The 16539-nt window shown below is 36.1% G+C and overlaps 1 protein-coding gene across 2 annotated transcripts in view; it reads left to right on the plus strand.

Moving 5' to 3' along the window:
• The window catches only part of ADAMTS19 (ADAM metallopeptidase with thrombospondin type 1 motif 19), a 224024-nt gene that overhangs the window by 154540 nt on the left and 52945 nt on the right, over positions 1 to 16539 (plus strand). For both annotated transcript variants that reach the window (XM_044387367.3, XM_057307094.1), the window contains one exon: positions 5303 to 5383. In XM_044387367.3, the coding sequence (XP_044243302.1) occupies positions 5303 to 5383 (81 nt within the window). The remainder of the gene's footprint in view (positions 1 to 5302; positions 5384 to 16539) is intronic.

Here is a 16539-nt window from a genome sequence, read left to right on the forward strand (position 1 = left end):
TCTCAACCTCCAAAGCTTCTGTGAAAAATGTGACAGGTCCTACAAGTCAAAATCTGCCAGAACTCATTTAGAAAAGTCATACTTTGCTGTAATAGCCTCTCAGACTTTCAGCTAAGAAGTACAATTATAATAAGCTTTCCAGGATGATTATAGTGGAGGAGGGCTTACAGTCTAGAAGTTCAAATGGAGTCTGAAAGACCAAAGAGATTTTTTTAAAGATACAAGAATTTTTGAAGAATATTCTTTCATGGTTTCTTAATATGCATGGAAACAGTTCACTGAAGATTACTGATACACATTCAGCACTGACATCTTTATTTAGTTGTAATAACACTTTATTTTTCCACTAAGCATAGAAAACGGAAATACCAGTTTAAAAATTAATGATGCTTTTCATTCTGACCGCAGTTGTGTGGGTACATTTCCCCCCATATTTCTACTTCCAACCTCCTTTGTTTTCATTGCATGTTGATTTCTACTTTGTTCATTTGCTGTTGGTAATTCACATTAATGGAAGCTATTGTTTGGAAAATGAGATGCCTAAGATACTGGGAATATTAGAAACTAATAATATTGCTTTTTTCCCTTCCAACCCTATGCTACTTTCACATGACTCTCAGGGAAGAGACTAGAATTGTTAGCTTGGACCAAAAGGTCCTGCATGGTGTTGTCCCTACCTGTTTCTCCAGCAGCATCTCACACCAGCATCCCTTTCCTTCCCACATTTCTTACCAATGCTCAAACTCACCACGCTCCATCCGGCACCTTGCATTTAAAAATACGGTTCTGTTGGCTTTCTCTTAGCTTTTCTGGGTTCATTTCTAGATATCACTTAGATCTCAGTTCAAATGGCACCTCTTCAGTGAGCACCGAAGAACCTCTACTTCCCATCACTAACAACTTGTTTAGTGACACCATATTTGTATCCAACTGGTGAGGCTCTAATTCCGTTTGTAAGTTTACATTTACTAGTCTTTCTTTCCCCACTAGTCTTTAAGATCAATGCGGAAAAATCTCACGACTATTTTTGTTTAACACCATATTCCCAATGACCAGCATAGTGTATGATCCATTAATATTTATTAACATAATTAATAATGAAACATTATTTTTTTAGTAAGTTTCAAAAACAAAAATCTGGGTAAGTCCTTAATTATATCATGGGCTTCATCTACTTGTGACTTAAAGAATGTTATGTTCGTTTCTCTGGAGACAATTTTATCCTTATAGTTTATGGACTTCCTAGAATTTCTTGAAGGAATTGCAGCCTTCTTTGGTCCAGTTGGCCATGCACACTGTATATATTGTATGAGTAACACATGTGCAGACACATGTGGGTGTTTTCGGTCCCTGTGCTCTATTTAGAGTTTGCTAAATCATTTTTGTTGAAGCTAGAAAATAAACTTGAGGCGGTTTTTTTCTTAGTGCATTTATCATGTCTTTCATTTTAACTTGCCTAGCTGCAGGATAATTTCTTAAAGGAATTTTTAAAGATAAATTGTATTTTTGGCTGGTTGTGGAATTAGATAGTTACCAATATATACTAGGAAGAAACTGGGCATAAAATGTGTTGTTCTTACTCTAAGAGTTAATGATACTGATTCTGTATAAGGAACACATGCGCTTCCACTTTTCGTTTGTATGTTTGGCACAGGAGAGTCATACTGTTATGTATTCTATTTTATGAAATAGTAGGAGCGGGTCATAGCTGGAAGTGCATAGTGGAATCAGATAGATCTGAGGTCTAAGCTTTGGTCAGCTAATTACTGACAAAGCAGTCTTAAAATTGGTATTTTTTTCCCCTCTACCTTTATTTTCTCATCTATCAAATGAGAAATGTAGTATCTACCTTGGATGTTATCACTACAATTAAATGAATAATTTATGTAAATTGTCTATAATAGTGTCTAACACATAGCAGTTGTTCAAAATGTGACATTTATCATTATTACTACCACGAAGATAATGATTGCTGTTGGCATTTTAAGAGGTCTTCTTAAGAACAGGATCTCTGGTTATTAAATAGGATGTTCTGTGTACAAGGTCAACTATCCAACATGAGGATCAGATTTACAGCTTTGACATCGCAGACTTTATTCCAACTACTGAACTCGGCAATAGCCACTCTCGTATTCACTGATTTAAATATATGTTAACTAGAATTTTTTTATAATAATTTTTTATTATGTTATTTTAGTCACCGTACAGTATATCCTTAGTTTTTGATGTAGGGAATGTAAATAAAAACTTGGAAAAAAGTGCATTCCTAATTCTGCTAAATGACTCAATGATTGAAAACTATCTAGGCCCCCAGTCCTTGGCTATCTCTCTTCAAATGTCTTTGCTCAGTATTTCTCTCCCTCCCTTCCTTCTTTAAACTCAGCCTAACGCGTCTGTCCTTTAAGCCATTCCAGTTGAGTAATAGAGAATTGCTCCAGAGAGAACCATGCACGTAGATATAACTGGTGTTATATCACAGCACAGCAAACCTCTGAGTTTACTGCTAACCCACAATAGGAATTGACAGTTACTCCCTCTACTTCTCTCTGTCTCTCCAGTCTTCCTTCTTACCATCCTGAAATTTAACATCTTCTCGGAATACTTTACTAAATTCCTTTGCTCAGAGATTAACAGTCACCTCTTGCTTGTGACCTCTGATGGGCTCTCCTTCGTCTGTCACCTTTCTCTTTGATTCTTTTGACATAGCTGACCAACGGCTCCCCTGGAGATAGCCCAATCATTCATAGGCTCCCACTGCACCAAAATAGCCAGATCTCCTGCTTCTTGTAATTATTCCTTCTCTGGATTCTTTTTTATTCTGTCTGTTTAAACCTATGTTTGTCCTAGGTTGAGTCCTTCACTTCTCTTCTCTCAGTTTTCTCCAGTTACTTTCATGGCTGATATCACTGCTTCACAAAAGTACTCCACTCGCCTTTGACTTTTGTCTGGAGTTCCAGATGTTCCACAGTTCTTAGTAGATATTTTTACTAGTGTGTTATATGGTTTTATTAAGTACAAATTGCAAAGTCGAACTTATCAGCTTACTACGAAAACTTGACTTCCGTGTTCTTATAAACCATGGCTGCATTCTCACAGAAGTGATAAGAATGCATCGTGCTCATTGTTTATTTCCGCGCTTTGTATTGGTTGTCAAGTTCAGATTTTTTTTTTCTTCACAAGGCCATCTAGATTTTCTTCCTTAGCCTCTCATATTCCTGGGATTTTACAGTAGCCTCCTGACACTATTATCCACAACTATATCACTAGGCACCCTGCATCCTGCTGTCAGAACTTCTCCAAACCAGTGTCTTATTACCAAGTTCCTTGTTATAGAATGTTCACTAGCTTCGGATGGATCAATTCATTGTCTTGGGCATGCATTAAAACCCTCTTTAACAGAGACATATTCTACCATCTTCTCTTTCTGACAGAATGATTTTATTGATATGCCACTAAAAATATTACTGACTCTCTTACTTTTCTTTTCATAGAACAGCGAACTCCTATTTTTTTCTATACATATCCAAATCCTGTCCATTCTTCAGGGACAGTTCGCCTATTTACTTCTTGGTGAAGCTTTCCTTGGCTCTGAAATGTTCTGTGAATCAGAGTGATTCCAGCTGATGCCAGTGTTTCTCAAACATGAGTAATGTATGTAACAATTCAAAAGGAAAACAAGAAAAACATCCCGCTTCTGTGAGTTAAAAATCACAGTGAACCTTTTGAGTCAAGATCAGGTGAGGAGGACAGTTAAAACATCAGTTTATATTCTTAAGCAGGGAATTAACCATCTCGTCTTGCATATGATCTCTTTTACATAATTTTGGAAGTTTTTTTAAACTCATATTTGTATAAGGCATTTTTGCCTTGTCTTTCCAATTTCATTATGAGCTCATTGAGTGTCCAGATCTTACTGTACTTCTCTGTATAAATTGGCAGTAACCATTTGTTTCTATTTTCATTGCTGCCTATTTTGTTCAAAGTGATAGTGCTTGTAAGGTTTGGTGTTACTAAAAATGGTTAAATTGGATAAGCAGCGTTTGCTAATGGAAATTATTATTCAAAAAACACATGCCTCGAATTCCAGCCACTGCCACCAGGTGGGGTGTATGCCACCTTTGGGCATACACCAAAAATTGTAAACAGTTTCAGGAATAATCAACAGATGACAATTCTGAGATTTGTTATTGTGCCTTTTTAAAACTAACTTTGAAGTTAGGCTTTGATCAGCTATATGGAACTATCCAGATATTAAGATGAGTGTTAAATATTATTATATATATTATATGTATTATAATTTAAAACAGAACTATTCAGCCATAAGTAGGTGTCTGCTCTATCACTATTCTGCACTAAATAAAGTCTTAATTTTGAGTTCTTCTGCACACTCTCTTCTGTCTCAGTTTATTTTATTATCTTATTTCACTTTGAGTATTATATTCCTAACCTCTGCTGAAAAATCTTCCCTAAGAAACACCTAAATGTGTCTTCCTTCTAGCTGTTTGACATCTTCCAAGGTGATGCCAGATTGGTTGGTGTGACCTGACACTTGTCTCCAGCCCGTTTTAAAACCCTTTGTTAATTTCCTAAGGGAGCACTTGGTCTCTCTTGTCCTATACTCAGCTACCCAGGAACCTGACCCCGCCAGCTGTATTTTCTCCAGCTGCATTATCTTCTTCCCCACACATTCTAACTTAAAGGAGTTCCCTGAACAAAATCTTTTTTTTTAAGATTTTATTTATTTATTTATTTATTTATTTATTTATTTGACAGAGAGAGAGAGATAGCCAGAGAGAGAGGGAACACAAGCAGGGGGAGTGGGAGAGGAAGAAGCAGGCTGTCAGTGGAGGAGCCTGACGTGGGGCTCGATCCCAGAATTCCAGGATCACGCCCTGAGCCGAAGGCAGACGCTTGACGACTGAGCCACCCAGGTGCCCCTCCCTGAACAAAATCTGAGGTTATTTGCTTTGTTGCAAGGTCTACTGTGTTTCTAAATGGGCTGTACCATTGTGCTTTTTTTCACCCTCATACTTCGTAAGATATCAATGAACTTTTCTTTTTTTTACATAACCTACAATTTACCTGTTTGCCCTTAATAGTGCCATAGACTCAACAACTTTCCGAGAAACTTCTCCACTTGAAATTATGACGGCTTTTATATCTAACTTTTTTTCTTTGCGTAGGTATTGAAATATCATAGCAAAAACCAAAACCAAAAGTAAAAAAGGGAGAAGCAGGTCAATTAAGAAAAGAGATCTTAAAAGAACTCGTGATTTATTTCATGTTTTATTGACTCTTACAGGTTATGTAGAAGTGCTGGTGATACCTGCCGGAGCAAGAAGAATCAAAGTTGTGGAGGAAAAGCCGGCACATAGCTATTTAGGTAACCTGACACAGAGCCAATCCAAGTACGAGCCCCCCTCCCCCTGCCCTGACAGTTCTCTGATGACGACGACATCAATCTGTTTCTAGTTACATGTTTGAATTTCCCAGGAAGCACCTCTTGTCATATCAAGTAGGAATTTCTTTCCTTCTCTCCCGGGGACTTACCAGAGCAAAAGCAATCTGGTTGTCTATGTTTTTGGGAGAGTATAAATTGCTTCCACATGTTAGTCCATGTTTAAAAAAAAAAAAAAACCTCATTGGAGGATTTAGGTATGTTTTATTTCATATATATGCATATATATATTTCATAAATGTATTTATTTCATATATACATACACGTATATATACACATTGCATGTGCAAATGCATATATACGTGTATGTATACATATATATATGAATGATTACTTTAGAAATAGAAGATCTTGTGGGATTCTTAAAAAAAATTCTGATATACTGAACAGTCTTTTAATGGGAAACAATGCCGTCTCTTGCCTCACTTCAGGTATTTTCAACTATGAAGAGAGTATTTTAAATTTTTAAATATTACATGTGGAAAGAATTGTATCAGCTGTTTTAATTAGGTCAGTTAGTGATTTTAAATATATGAAAGAAAACACTCAGTTGCCAAAATACATATTGTTTATATGTCAAAATTACAAAGCAATTAAGTCATACGAAATAATTGTCTATAGTATGGCATCCCCGGATAAAGGGATCTAATGTGGTTAGGTCTGATAAAAGGGTAAAGATTCTCCCAGAATTTAAACATCGTATTTATCCTGTCTTTAAAGAAAGCCTGCATGTCTTTTCTCTTTTCTTAACAGAAATAATGTTCTCATTATTCTTTCTCAAAAGAAATAATATCCCAAGGGAAACACTTTGTGCATGGAAAATAACCCAATATTACATGATTGTTTCTACTTTGCAATATTAAAAATAGTCTACTCTTGGACTGAGTTATTTTTCTCATTAGGGTTTGCTTTCTAGGAGTAGGAAAATATGAGGAAAGGGGACAGTAAAAGAAATCCTTTGTCATGTGACACACTCATTAGTTTGTTATTACTAATTACCGATTTCATCTACTTATATCTGCTAGGTTTTCAAATTCATTTTAAGTGCAAGTGAATCATCCCAGATACCCAAAATCAGATTAAAACTAATACCCAGTTTTTGGAGACACTGTGCAAAACCTAGACAATTTCAGGACATTCGTTCAATAGCCAACAATTGGCTCTTACACTTGGGAATATGTTTTCTTTTTTCCAAGCTGGAAAAGAATATGGATGTCTCAAATGGAATGTTCTCATATTCTGTAAAACTCTACATTGTACTATGATTTTTAGTAATTTAACAAATGTGACTGAAAGAACCAGCCAGTTTTACAAATGGGACATCTCCATGCTGTAATTCCTTACTTCCTAGGCCCTTGGACCAATCCAGTCTTGTTTCTGTCTCCCCTCTGACAAAGGGAGTTACTATAAAGTCGGCAAATGCCCTCCATATTAATACATCCAGTGGTCACCATTCATTCAATACTTTCTTCTGTTGACTTTGAGAGAGACCTGGTGTCTTGCAATGGATTCTCCTCCTGCACATGTTTTCCGTATATTCCCATACTGTGGATCTCAAGCCTGGGTCCTTCCCCTTTCCTTGCTGTCCTGCCTCCCTAGGGAATCCCTTCTAACTCCATTGCTTGCCATGTTTATTGGATGTAAATTGGATGTCTCATGTACCTCAGAAATAATAAGTCAAAGTCAAAAATTGTATTCCTATCCCATGCTGAAACTTCTTCCTCCTTCAGCAGACCCCCCCTATAGTCTGTGTCACTGTAGGAGTGTCTTAGGACTTCTGTATCAAGTACGACCCATCTGGTAGTTTAAATGTATTCTTTCACAGTTCTGGAGGCAATAATAGTTTCACTGGACCCAAAATCAGGGCATCTGCAAAGCTGTGCTCTCTCTGGAGACCCTAGGGGAACATTCATTCCTTGCCTCCTCTAGCTCCTGGCGGCTGCCAGCATTCTTTGGCTTGCGACCGCATCATTCCTTCTGCCTCCCTAGTGTCATTGACATCTCCTCTTTTTCTGTCTTCAAAGCTCTTTCTCCCTACCTCTTATAAGGATACCTGTGATTGTATTCAGACCCACTTGACTATTGAGAATAAGCTCCCCATGTGAAGATCCTTAATTATATCTGCAAAGTTATTTATTTATTTGCCATGTAAGTTAGCATTCATAGGTTCCGGGGATTCAGAAATTGATATCTTTTTTTTTTTCTTTAATAACCCTTGTTTTTTTAACTGAGGTGAGATACGTGCAACGTAAAATTTACCATCTTAACTATGTGAAGTGTACATTTCAGGGGCTTCGAGGGCGTCACTTTGTTCTGCAACCACACTGCCGTCCACATCTTGCAAAACTGAAACTCTGTCCCCATTAATGGTAACTGTCCATCCCCTTCTCCTCCCATCCCCTGGTAGCCACCATCATGCTTTCTGTCTTCATGAATTTGACCGCTCTGCATGTGTGAAATCATATTCTCTATATGCAGAATCTGTTCTTTTGTGACTGTCTTCTATCACTTAGGATAATGTCCACAAGATTTAATCCTGCTGTTGCATGTGTCAAAAGTTCCTTCCTTTTTAAGGCCAAATAGTATTTCATTATATGCACATACCACATTTCGCTTATCCATTCATTCGCCCATGGTTACTTGGGCTCCTTCCACATGTTAGTTGTTGTGAATAATGCTAGTGTGAACATGGGTGTGCAAATATCTCTTCAAGATCCTGCTTTTCATTCTTTTGAATATATTCCCAGAAGTAGAATTGCCATATCTTATGGTAATTCCACTTCTAATTTTTTAAAGAACTGCCACGCCCTTTCTCACAGTTCTGCACTATTTTCCATTCCCATCAACAGTGTGCAAGGGTTCCAGGTTCTGTATATTCTTGCCAACTCTTCTTGTTTTCTCTTTATTCTGGTAGTAGCCATCCTAATGGGTGGTTTTGATTTGCACTTCCCTAATGATGAGTGATGTTGAAAATCTTTTCATGTGCTTCTTGGCCATTGGCATATCTTTGAAGAAATGTCTATTCAAGTTCTTTGTCTCTTTTTGAAATAGATTGATGGTTTGATTCATTGTTGTGATTGACGATGATGAGTTTTAGGAAGTCGCTGTATGTTCTGAATATTAACCCCTTAAGAGATGTATGATTTACAAATCTTTTCTCCCATTCCGTTAATGGTGTCTTTTTGATACACAAGAGTTTTTAATTTTCATGAAGTTTGTCTGTTTTTCTTTTATCACCTGTGCCTTTGGTACCATATTCAAGGAGTCACTGTGGAATTCAATACTGTAAAGTTTTCCTTTGGGTTTGCTCTGTAGATGGTGTTAGTCAAGTGTACAACTTCACTTTTCAGCCTGTGGATACTCAGTTTTCTCCGTACCGCTGGTAGAAGGACTGTCTTTTTTCTGTTCAACAATCTTAGCACCCTTGTAGAAAATCATTTGGCTCCACATGCAAAGGTTTATTTCTGGGGTCTCTATTTTATTCCATTTGTCTGTATGTCTGTTTTTATGTTAGCAGTACACTGTTCTGATTACTGTAGGTTTCTAGCAAGTTTTCAGATCAAGAAGTATGAGTCTCCAGCTCTGTTCCTCTTTTTCCAGTTTATTTTGGCTGTTCAGGGTTACTTGAGATTCCATATGAATTTTAGGGTAGGTTTTATTATTTCTTTTAAAAAGGCCATTTTGATAAGGATTGCATTGAATTTGTAGGTCTCTTTGATAATATTGACATCTTAACAGTATTAAGTCTTCCAATCCACGAACCTGGAATGTGTTTCCATTTATTTTTGTCTTATTTCTTTCAGCAATGTGCTCTGGTTTTTATTGTGTACGTCTTTTGCCCCTCAGTTGAGTTAATTATTCTTGCTACTATTGTACATAGATTGCTTTCTTAATTTCCTTTTCAGATTGTTCGTTGCTAATGTATAGAAATGCGTCTGCTTTTCTTTGTGTTGGCTTTGTATCCTGCTACTTTTAAAACAGGCTCTTCGTGTATGTGTGTGTGTAGAATCTTTAGGGTTTTCTACATAGAAGACCATATCATCTGCAATCAGAAATAATTGTATTTCTTCCTCTCTGATTTGAATGCATTTTATACTTGTGAAAACGGTTTGCTAGTGTATTGTTGAGAATTTTTGCATCACTGTTCATAAGAGAAATTGGCCTGTAGTTTTGTTTTATTGTCTGTGTATTTTTGTCTGGCTTTGGTAGCAGAGAGTGAGTTAGGCAACATACTACGAGTTAGGAAGTCTTCCCTCCAATTCACTTCTTTGGAAAATATGAGAATTTGTGTTAGTTCTTCATTAAATGTTTTGTAGAATTTACCTGTGAAGCCATAACATCCAGTGCTTTACTTTTGGGGGCTATTTTTGATTACTGATTCAGTGTCCTTACTAATCATAGGTATTTTTAGGATTTCTATTTCTTTGTGATTCAGTCTTTGTAAGTTTTGTGTTTCTAGGAATTTGTACGTTTCCTTTAGGTTATCCAATTTGTTAGCATACAAATTTTTAAAATTTTTGTGGAAGTGTAGTTGACATACAATGTTATATTATTTTCAGGTGCACAGTATAGTGACTCAACAGTTTTCTACATTGCACAATGCTCACCATGACAAATGGAGTTGCCATCTGCCACCATAGAATTATTTTAGTATACTTGACTATATTCCCCATGCTCTACTTTTAATCCCCATAACTTATTTTATAACTGGAAATTGGTACCTCTTAATACCCTTTACCTATTTCGCCTATCCCTCTAGCACCCACAGCTACCAGTTTGCTCTCTGTATTTATGAGTATGTTTCTGTTTCCATTTTTTTCTGTTTTTGTTTGCTTGTTTGTGACTCCCCATATAAGTGAAATCACATTGTCTCTCTTTGTCTGACTTATTTCACTGAGCGTAATACCCTCTAGGTCCATCTGTGTTGTCAAAAATGACAAGAACTCATTTTTTTTATGGGTGACTAATATTCTGTTACACGCACACAGACACACACACACACAGACACCATATCTTCTTTATCCATTTATCTACTGATGAACATTTAGGTTACTTCCATATCTTGGCTATTATAAAAAATGTTGCAATAAACATAGGGGTGCAGGTATCTTTTAGAATTAGCGTTTTCATTTTCTTTGGGTAAATCCCCAAAGGTAGAATTACTGGGTTGTATGGAATTTCTATCTTCAATTTTCTGAGGAACCTCCATACTGTTTTCCACAGTGGCTGCACAGGTTACCCTCCCACCAACAGGGCACGAGAGTTCCTTTTTCTCTGCATCCTCCCCAAAGCTTGTTATTTCTTGTCTGTTTGATACTAGCCATTCTGACTGGTGCGAGGATTATTTATAGTAACTTTCTTATAATCCTTTTTATTTCTGCAACATTGGCTGTAATGTCCCCCCATTTCACTTCTGACTTTTTAGTTTTCTCTTTTTTTTTTTCTTTCTTAGTCAATGCAGCTAAACTTTTGTTGTTTTTGTTGATCTTTTCAAAAAACCAACTTCTGGTTTTGTTGATTTTCTCTATTATTTTTCTATTCTCTATTTTGTTTATCTCTGCTCTAATCTTTGTTATTGTCTTCCCTCTGGTAGCTTGGGTTTAGTTTGTTCTTTTTCTGGTTCCTTAAGTTGTAAAGTTAGGTTGTTAATTTGAGATTTTTGTTCTCTCTCTTTTTTTTTTTTCCGAGAGAGAGAGAGAGAGAGAGGGAAGGCACACACATGTGGGGGGAGGTGGGGCAGAGGGAGAGGGAGAGAGAGAACCTTAAGCAAGCTCCATGCTCTGTGTGGAGCCTGACGTGGGGCTCTATCTCATGACCCTGAGATCATGGCCTGAGCCGAAATGAAGAGTCAGACACTTAATGAGTCACCCAGGCACCCCAAGATCTTTCTTCTCTTTTATGTGTTTGTTGCTCTAAGTTTCCACCATCACACTGCTTTTGCTGTGTCCTCTATGTTTTGCTGTGTTGGGTTTTTATATCCACTTTTCTTGAGATATTTTCTAACTTCCCTTGTAATTTCTTCTTTGATCCATTGGCTTTTTGAGTGTGTTGTTTCATTTCCACATTTGTGAATTTTCTAGTTTTCCCTGTGCTTGATTTCTACTGTAACTTCATCCCTTTGTGGGCAGAGAAGGTACTTTGTAATGATGTCTATCTTTCAGGACATGGCTGTCTTCTTGGGGTCTGTTATTTATCCCACCACAGTCACTAATTTCTATCCAGTAATTTATACCAGCACTAGCTCTCCTTGGTGACTGTCTTTACCACTCAAATGCATCAGCAAGTCCTGTCAGTGACTCAAATGTATCATTTTCCCTCCATAACCACTGTGACCCATCACCAAACCAGTCCCTGCTGCCCTGTCCTGCTTTATCTCCTTTAGAGCATTTATTGCTGCCACCATCTGAATTTTCTTATCTGTTCACATGGGTGCTTTTATATTGTGTATCTCCGTGGTTAATTCTGAAGGCAGGGATCACGTTGCACAGAGCCTCCCCTGCAATAACTAGAGCAGACTCTGGCACCCAGAAAGTAATAAAAACTTTTATGAGGGAATTTTAATTAAGGAAAGATGGTTCATACTTGTATAATAATTAGTACGGGGCAGTTCATTAAATGTATCTGTTAAATAAATCTTCACATCTCTATGAAGTAGGCACCTCTAATTTTTTTAAAATCAGAGACTAGAGGACAAGAGAGTGTTAAGTTTCTTTCCCAAGACCATACAACTAAATAAACCGTGATCTTGGATTTCAGACCGAGCAGTGTGGCCATAGTGTTTGGCTCCTAGTGTCTCTTTTTACTTTTTCTTTTTTATTCATTGCTTCTCGCATTACACTTGTGATTAAGTACACTTGTGATTAAGGTACATGTCATGTATGAACACATTGTCCTTGAACTTTGCCCCCAAACTCCCATCTTTCCCCTTTTTCTTAATTAATGAGATCAATTGTATAGAGCTAACTCGAGGGAATACAAATCATGAAAAGACAGTTTTCTTCTCTTATCACCATCTCTGGGTCAGGCAGATCCCATCTTCTTTCCCTGATGCATATCTCTAAACATAAATCTCTAACTACTTTTTCTTATGAAAAGAACATTTAATTTGAAATGGAATCACATGTCTGTGTTAAGTATCTGGCCTCATTATTGTCAGTTTTCTTTGTACTTAGAATTAAGCATACGTTACTAGGGTCTTTTACTTCCTAAGGAAACAGCACAAGTGTTCCTGAACATCCTGAATGCTACTGCTCTGGAGATTAGGGTTGAAAATATAGTATGTTGCCATGTTTATTCAAGAACCCACTAAATTTTCTCCTTAACTGAAGAAATCACAATTATCCTGATGAATTAGGAGAAGGGTGCAAGAATGAAGACAAAGTGGTCACTTGCATAATCCTATCAAAGAACGGGAATGGGAAGAACCCGGTGGCTTCTAGAGACATTGAAGAAGTTGAGCTCATGAAACTTTTTCAAATGGATGCATTGATAAAAGATGAAGATTCAAGGATGACTTAAGTTTCTAGATTAAACAACTGGGCAAATAATAATGGCATTTACTGAGATAGTACACATGGATGGGGGCAAATTGGGGGAAAAATGATACAGTATTAAAATCCTAGATTTTAAGCCTCAAATCTTAAATTTCAAGCCTATTGTAGAGAATACATATTATAAACCACATTTCCTAAAGGCCTCTTTAGACATTGGAAGGAAGTTATTGAAAATCTTTTTTCTGAAATAGCATTAGGAAAATGGATTATTTCCTGGCAAACTGATCATTCTTTAACAAATTAACTCGTCTACATAAAATTATATTATCTCAAAGGAGACAGTTAATTCCCTCCCAATACAATTATTCTTTTTCATTACTCTCTGAGTTGTATTCCCATATGTAATTTTTATCTGTATCTCTGAGTATCATGGCTCAATTGTTTTGTTAAAAATTAATGAGAAAGTCTAAAATGGACTGGAGTTCAGATGGGCTATATGTTATATCTTTACAAAATCATTATAGCTTAGGACTTTTAAAGTCTAAAAAATAAAGGTCATATGGGTCCACTTACCTTGCCTGCAGTTTTGCATGCAAACCGCTATGGGAAAACTTTTCACTAAGAACAATTTAAAATGTTGAGCAATTTATATGAGAGGAAGAAAAAAAACACATTTTAAAGTTACCTCTAAACTGAAAAGAAATTAAGGAACCCTCACATGCCAAAAACAAAGTGAGTACAGGAAGCCAGAGTATCAGGCTGAGCGAAACCTCACTTATGCTTAAACCTGGTGACCAGCTTAGATTTTGAGTACCAAGGCAGACCGTGGACAGAAAACAAAACCTGAGGCTTTCAAAGTAGAGGCTTGAACAGGAGACACCTACATAAAGCAGGACCCTGAAGGACTACAAGTTCAGTGTGAAGGAGACATGGAAATGCATTTGCACCATAAAAGGAGAGGGAAAAGGAAATATGTCTGTATTAGTTTGGGTAGTGAGTGGAAGTAGAAAATGAACTTCCTTGAAGATTCCAAACCCAAAGCAAATGCTTTTCCAACTAGGAAGTCCAAAACTCCGAGACATTTATTTTAATGAAGTTACCAAGGTGGCTGATATGTGCAAATGCAAATCCTTCTTGAAGTAATGCACCTTCAAACCAGACCTCAGAGGAATTTTATAAGGGTCAACAAGTATAATTTTGTAGCAAAAAAAAGTAGTAAAAAAAAAAGTAGAAACACAAAAGGGAATAGACACAGTAAAAATAAGGGAGAGCAGAATCAGGTATGTATTTGGATCATATAGAAACTACAAAAATAGTACAGTTTTAAAATATGAGAAAGGGATTTAAAAATAAGAATAAACAAAACTGACTAAAAACATATTCAAATAACCAAATACAAATTTTAAAATTAAATTTTAAAAACTCAAATCGACTACAAGATTAGGAGAAAAGTAACAGAAATATACAGCAAAAAGGAAAAAAGAAAGCGTAAAATAAGATGGTATAAATAAAACATACCAGCAATCTTAAACATTTAAAAACTAAAATCTCTAGTTAAAAGACAAAAATTAGCAGACTGGATTTTAAAAGTAATTCAAATATATGGTATTCATGTAAGATTCAGAAAAACTGAAAATCAAAGAATGGAAAACTATACTAGAAAAAATACAAACCACAGAATTGTGATAGAGTCATTGTAATATAAGTCAGAACTCACTTTTTTTTTAAAGATTTTTAAAAAATTTTTGAGAAAGAGAAAGAGCTTACATGTGCAAGCTGGGGGAGGAGCAGAGGGAGAAGCAGACTCCCTGCTGAGCGGGGAGCCTGATGCAGGACTCAATCCCAGGACCCTGAGATCATGACCTGAGCTGAAGGCCGATGCTTAAACAACTGAGTCACCCAGGCGCCCAAGTCAGAACTCGCTTTAGGGGAAAATGCATTGTTTGAGATAAAAAGAAGTCACGGAATAATTTAAAAAATAATTCAGTTCATCATGAAGACATTTTAATTTTAAAATTGTATGAACCCAGGAATTTAGCTTGAAAGCTTTTAAGCAAAAATTGACAAAGAAAAATTGACAAATCAATCATCATAGTGAAATTAAAAAATAATTATGGGCATGAACTGACTTCCAACCAATGTGTTTAGGAAACACAGAAAAAGATATTCTTTAAACAAATAATGCTGGAATAATTGGGTATTTATGTGAGGGGCAAAAACTGAACTTTAACTCCTACCTCTTATCATACACAAAAATTAACTCAAAATGGATTGGAGATCTACACAAAAAAGCTAAAACTCTAAAACTTCTAGCAAAACAACATAAGAGAGGGGCACCTGTATGGTCCAGTCGGTTGAGTGAGTGGCATTCTTGGTTTCGGCTCAGGTCATGATCTCAGATTTTGGGATCCAGTTCCCACATGGGGATCCAGGCTCAGTCCAAAGTCTGTTTGAGAGTCTCTCTCCCTCTCCCTCTGCCCCTTCCCCCCCGCACTCACATGCTCTCGCATGTGCTCTCTCTCTCTCAAATAAATAAATAAATAAACAAATAAAATCTTAAAAAAAAATAAGAGAAAACCTTCAAGACATTGTGACTGGCAAAAATTTCTTTACAATAGATGTGCAAAAATACCAACCCCTTCACGTAGAAATGAATGTGTGTGATTTCATCAAAAGTGAAAATATTGCTCATTAAAGGGCACCATTAAGAAAATAAAAAGGCAAGTCATAGTGTCAGAAAAATATTTGCAAAAAAACTTATCTTTTTAAAAAACTCGTCTCTAAAATATGAAAATGTAATATTCCTGAATGTCTAATAGATACCAATAAATATTCTTAATGTATTACTTATAAAGGAAACAATCAAATACAGGTATTTATATTTATTATCTACCTTAAAAATTATTTTTAGTACATTTAAAGAACTCTGAGATCTCCTCTTCTGTTTTATAATATATTTTGTTAAAACTGGTGGTAAGTTTTCTTCAGTGTTTGAATCTTGGTATTTTCTTTGTTGTAAGGTTTTTAAATCCCAACTGAATTTCTTTGGTGTGTGTCTGTGCACACGTGTGTACACACTCATATGTGTGTATGTATATGACTGCCCAGGTAGGTTCTTCTCTGGTCAGATTTGGTAATTAGTGTCTTCAAAGCATTAAGCCATTTCCCTTACCTTATCAAATTTATTGCCTTAAAGGTTTTTTGTTTTTTATCAATTTTCCTATTATACTACGTCTGTAACATTATAGCAATATTCCTTCACTCCTTTCCCATATTGTTAATTTGTGTCTTTCTTTTTTACTTACTCAAACTGAAATTTATCAGTTTTCGATCTTTTGAAATAACCAACTTTTGATGTCACTGACTGCCTTTGTTGTTATTCTACTTTCTACTTAATTGACTTCTGCTCTTTTTCTTCCTACTTAAGTTTTGGATTGGTCATTTTTATACCATTTTCAGGTGGAAACTCAGATAATTGACTTTAGCCCTTTTTTCTTTGCTAATATGACAATTTATCCATCTAAACCCTGCTTTAGCTATATATGACAATTTGTGAATATTGCAATTTTAGTTTAAAATATTTTCAGG

The sequence above is a fragment of the Ursus arctos genome, unplaced genomic scaffold (genome assembly GCF_023065955.2).
Source record: "Ursus arctos isolate Adak ecotype North America unplaced genomic scaffold, UrsArc2.0 scaffold_5, whole genome shotgun sequence".
Taxonomy (NCBI): domain Eukaryota; kingdom Metazoa; phylum Chordata; class Mammalia; order Carnivora; family Ursidae; genus Ursus; species Ursus arctos.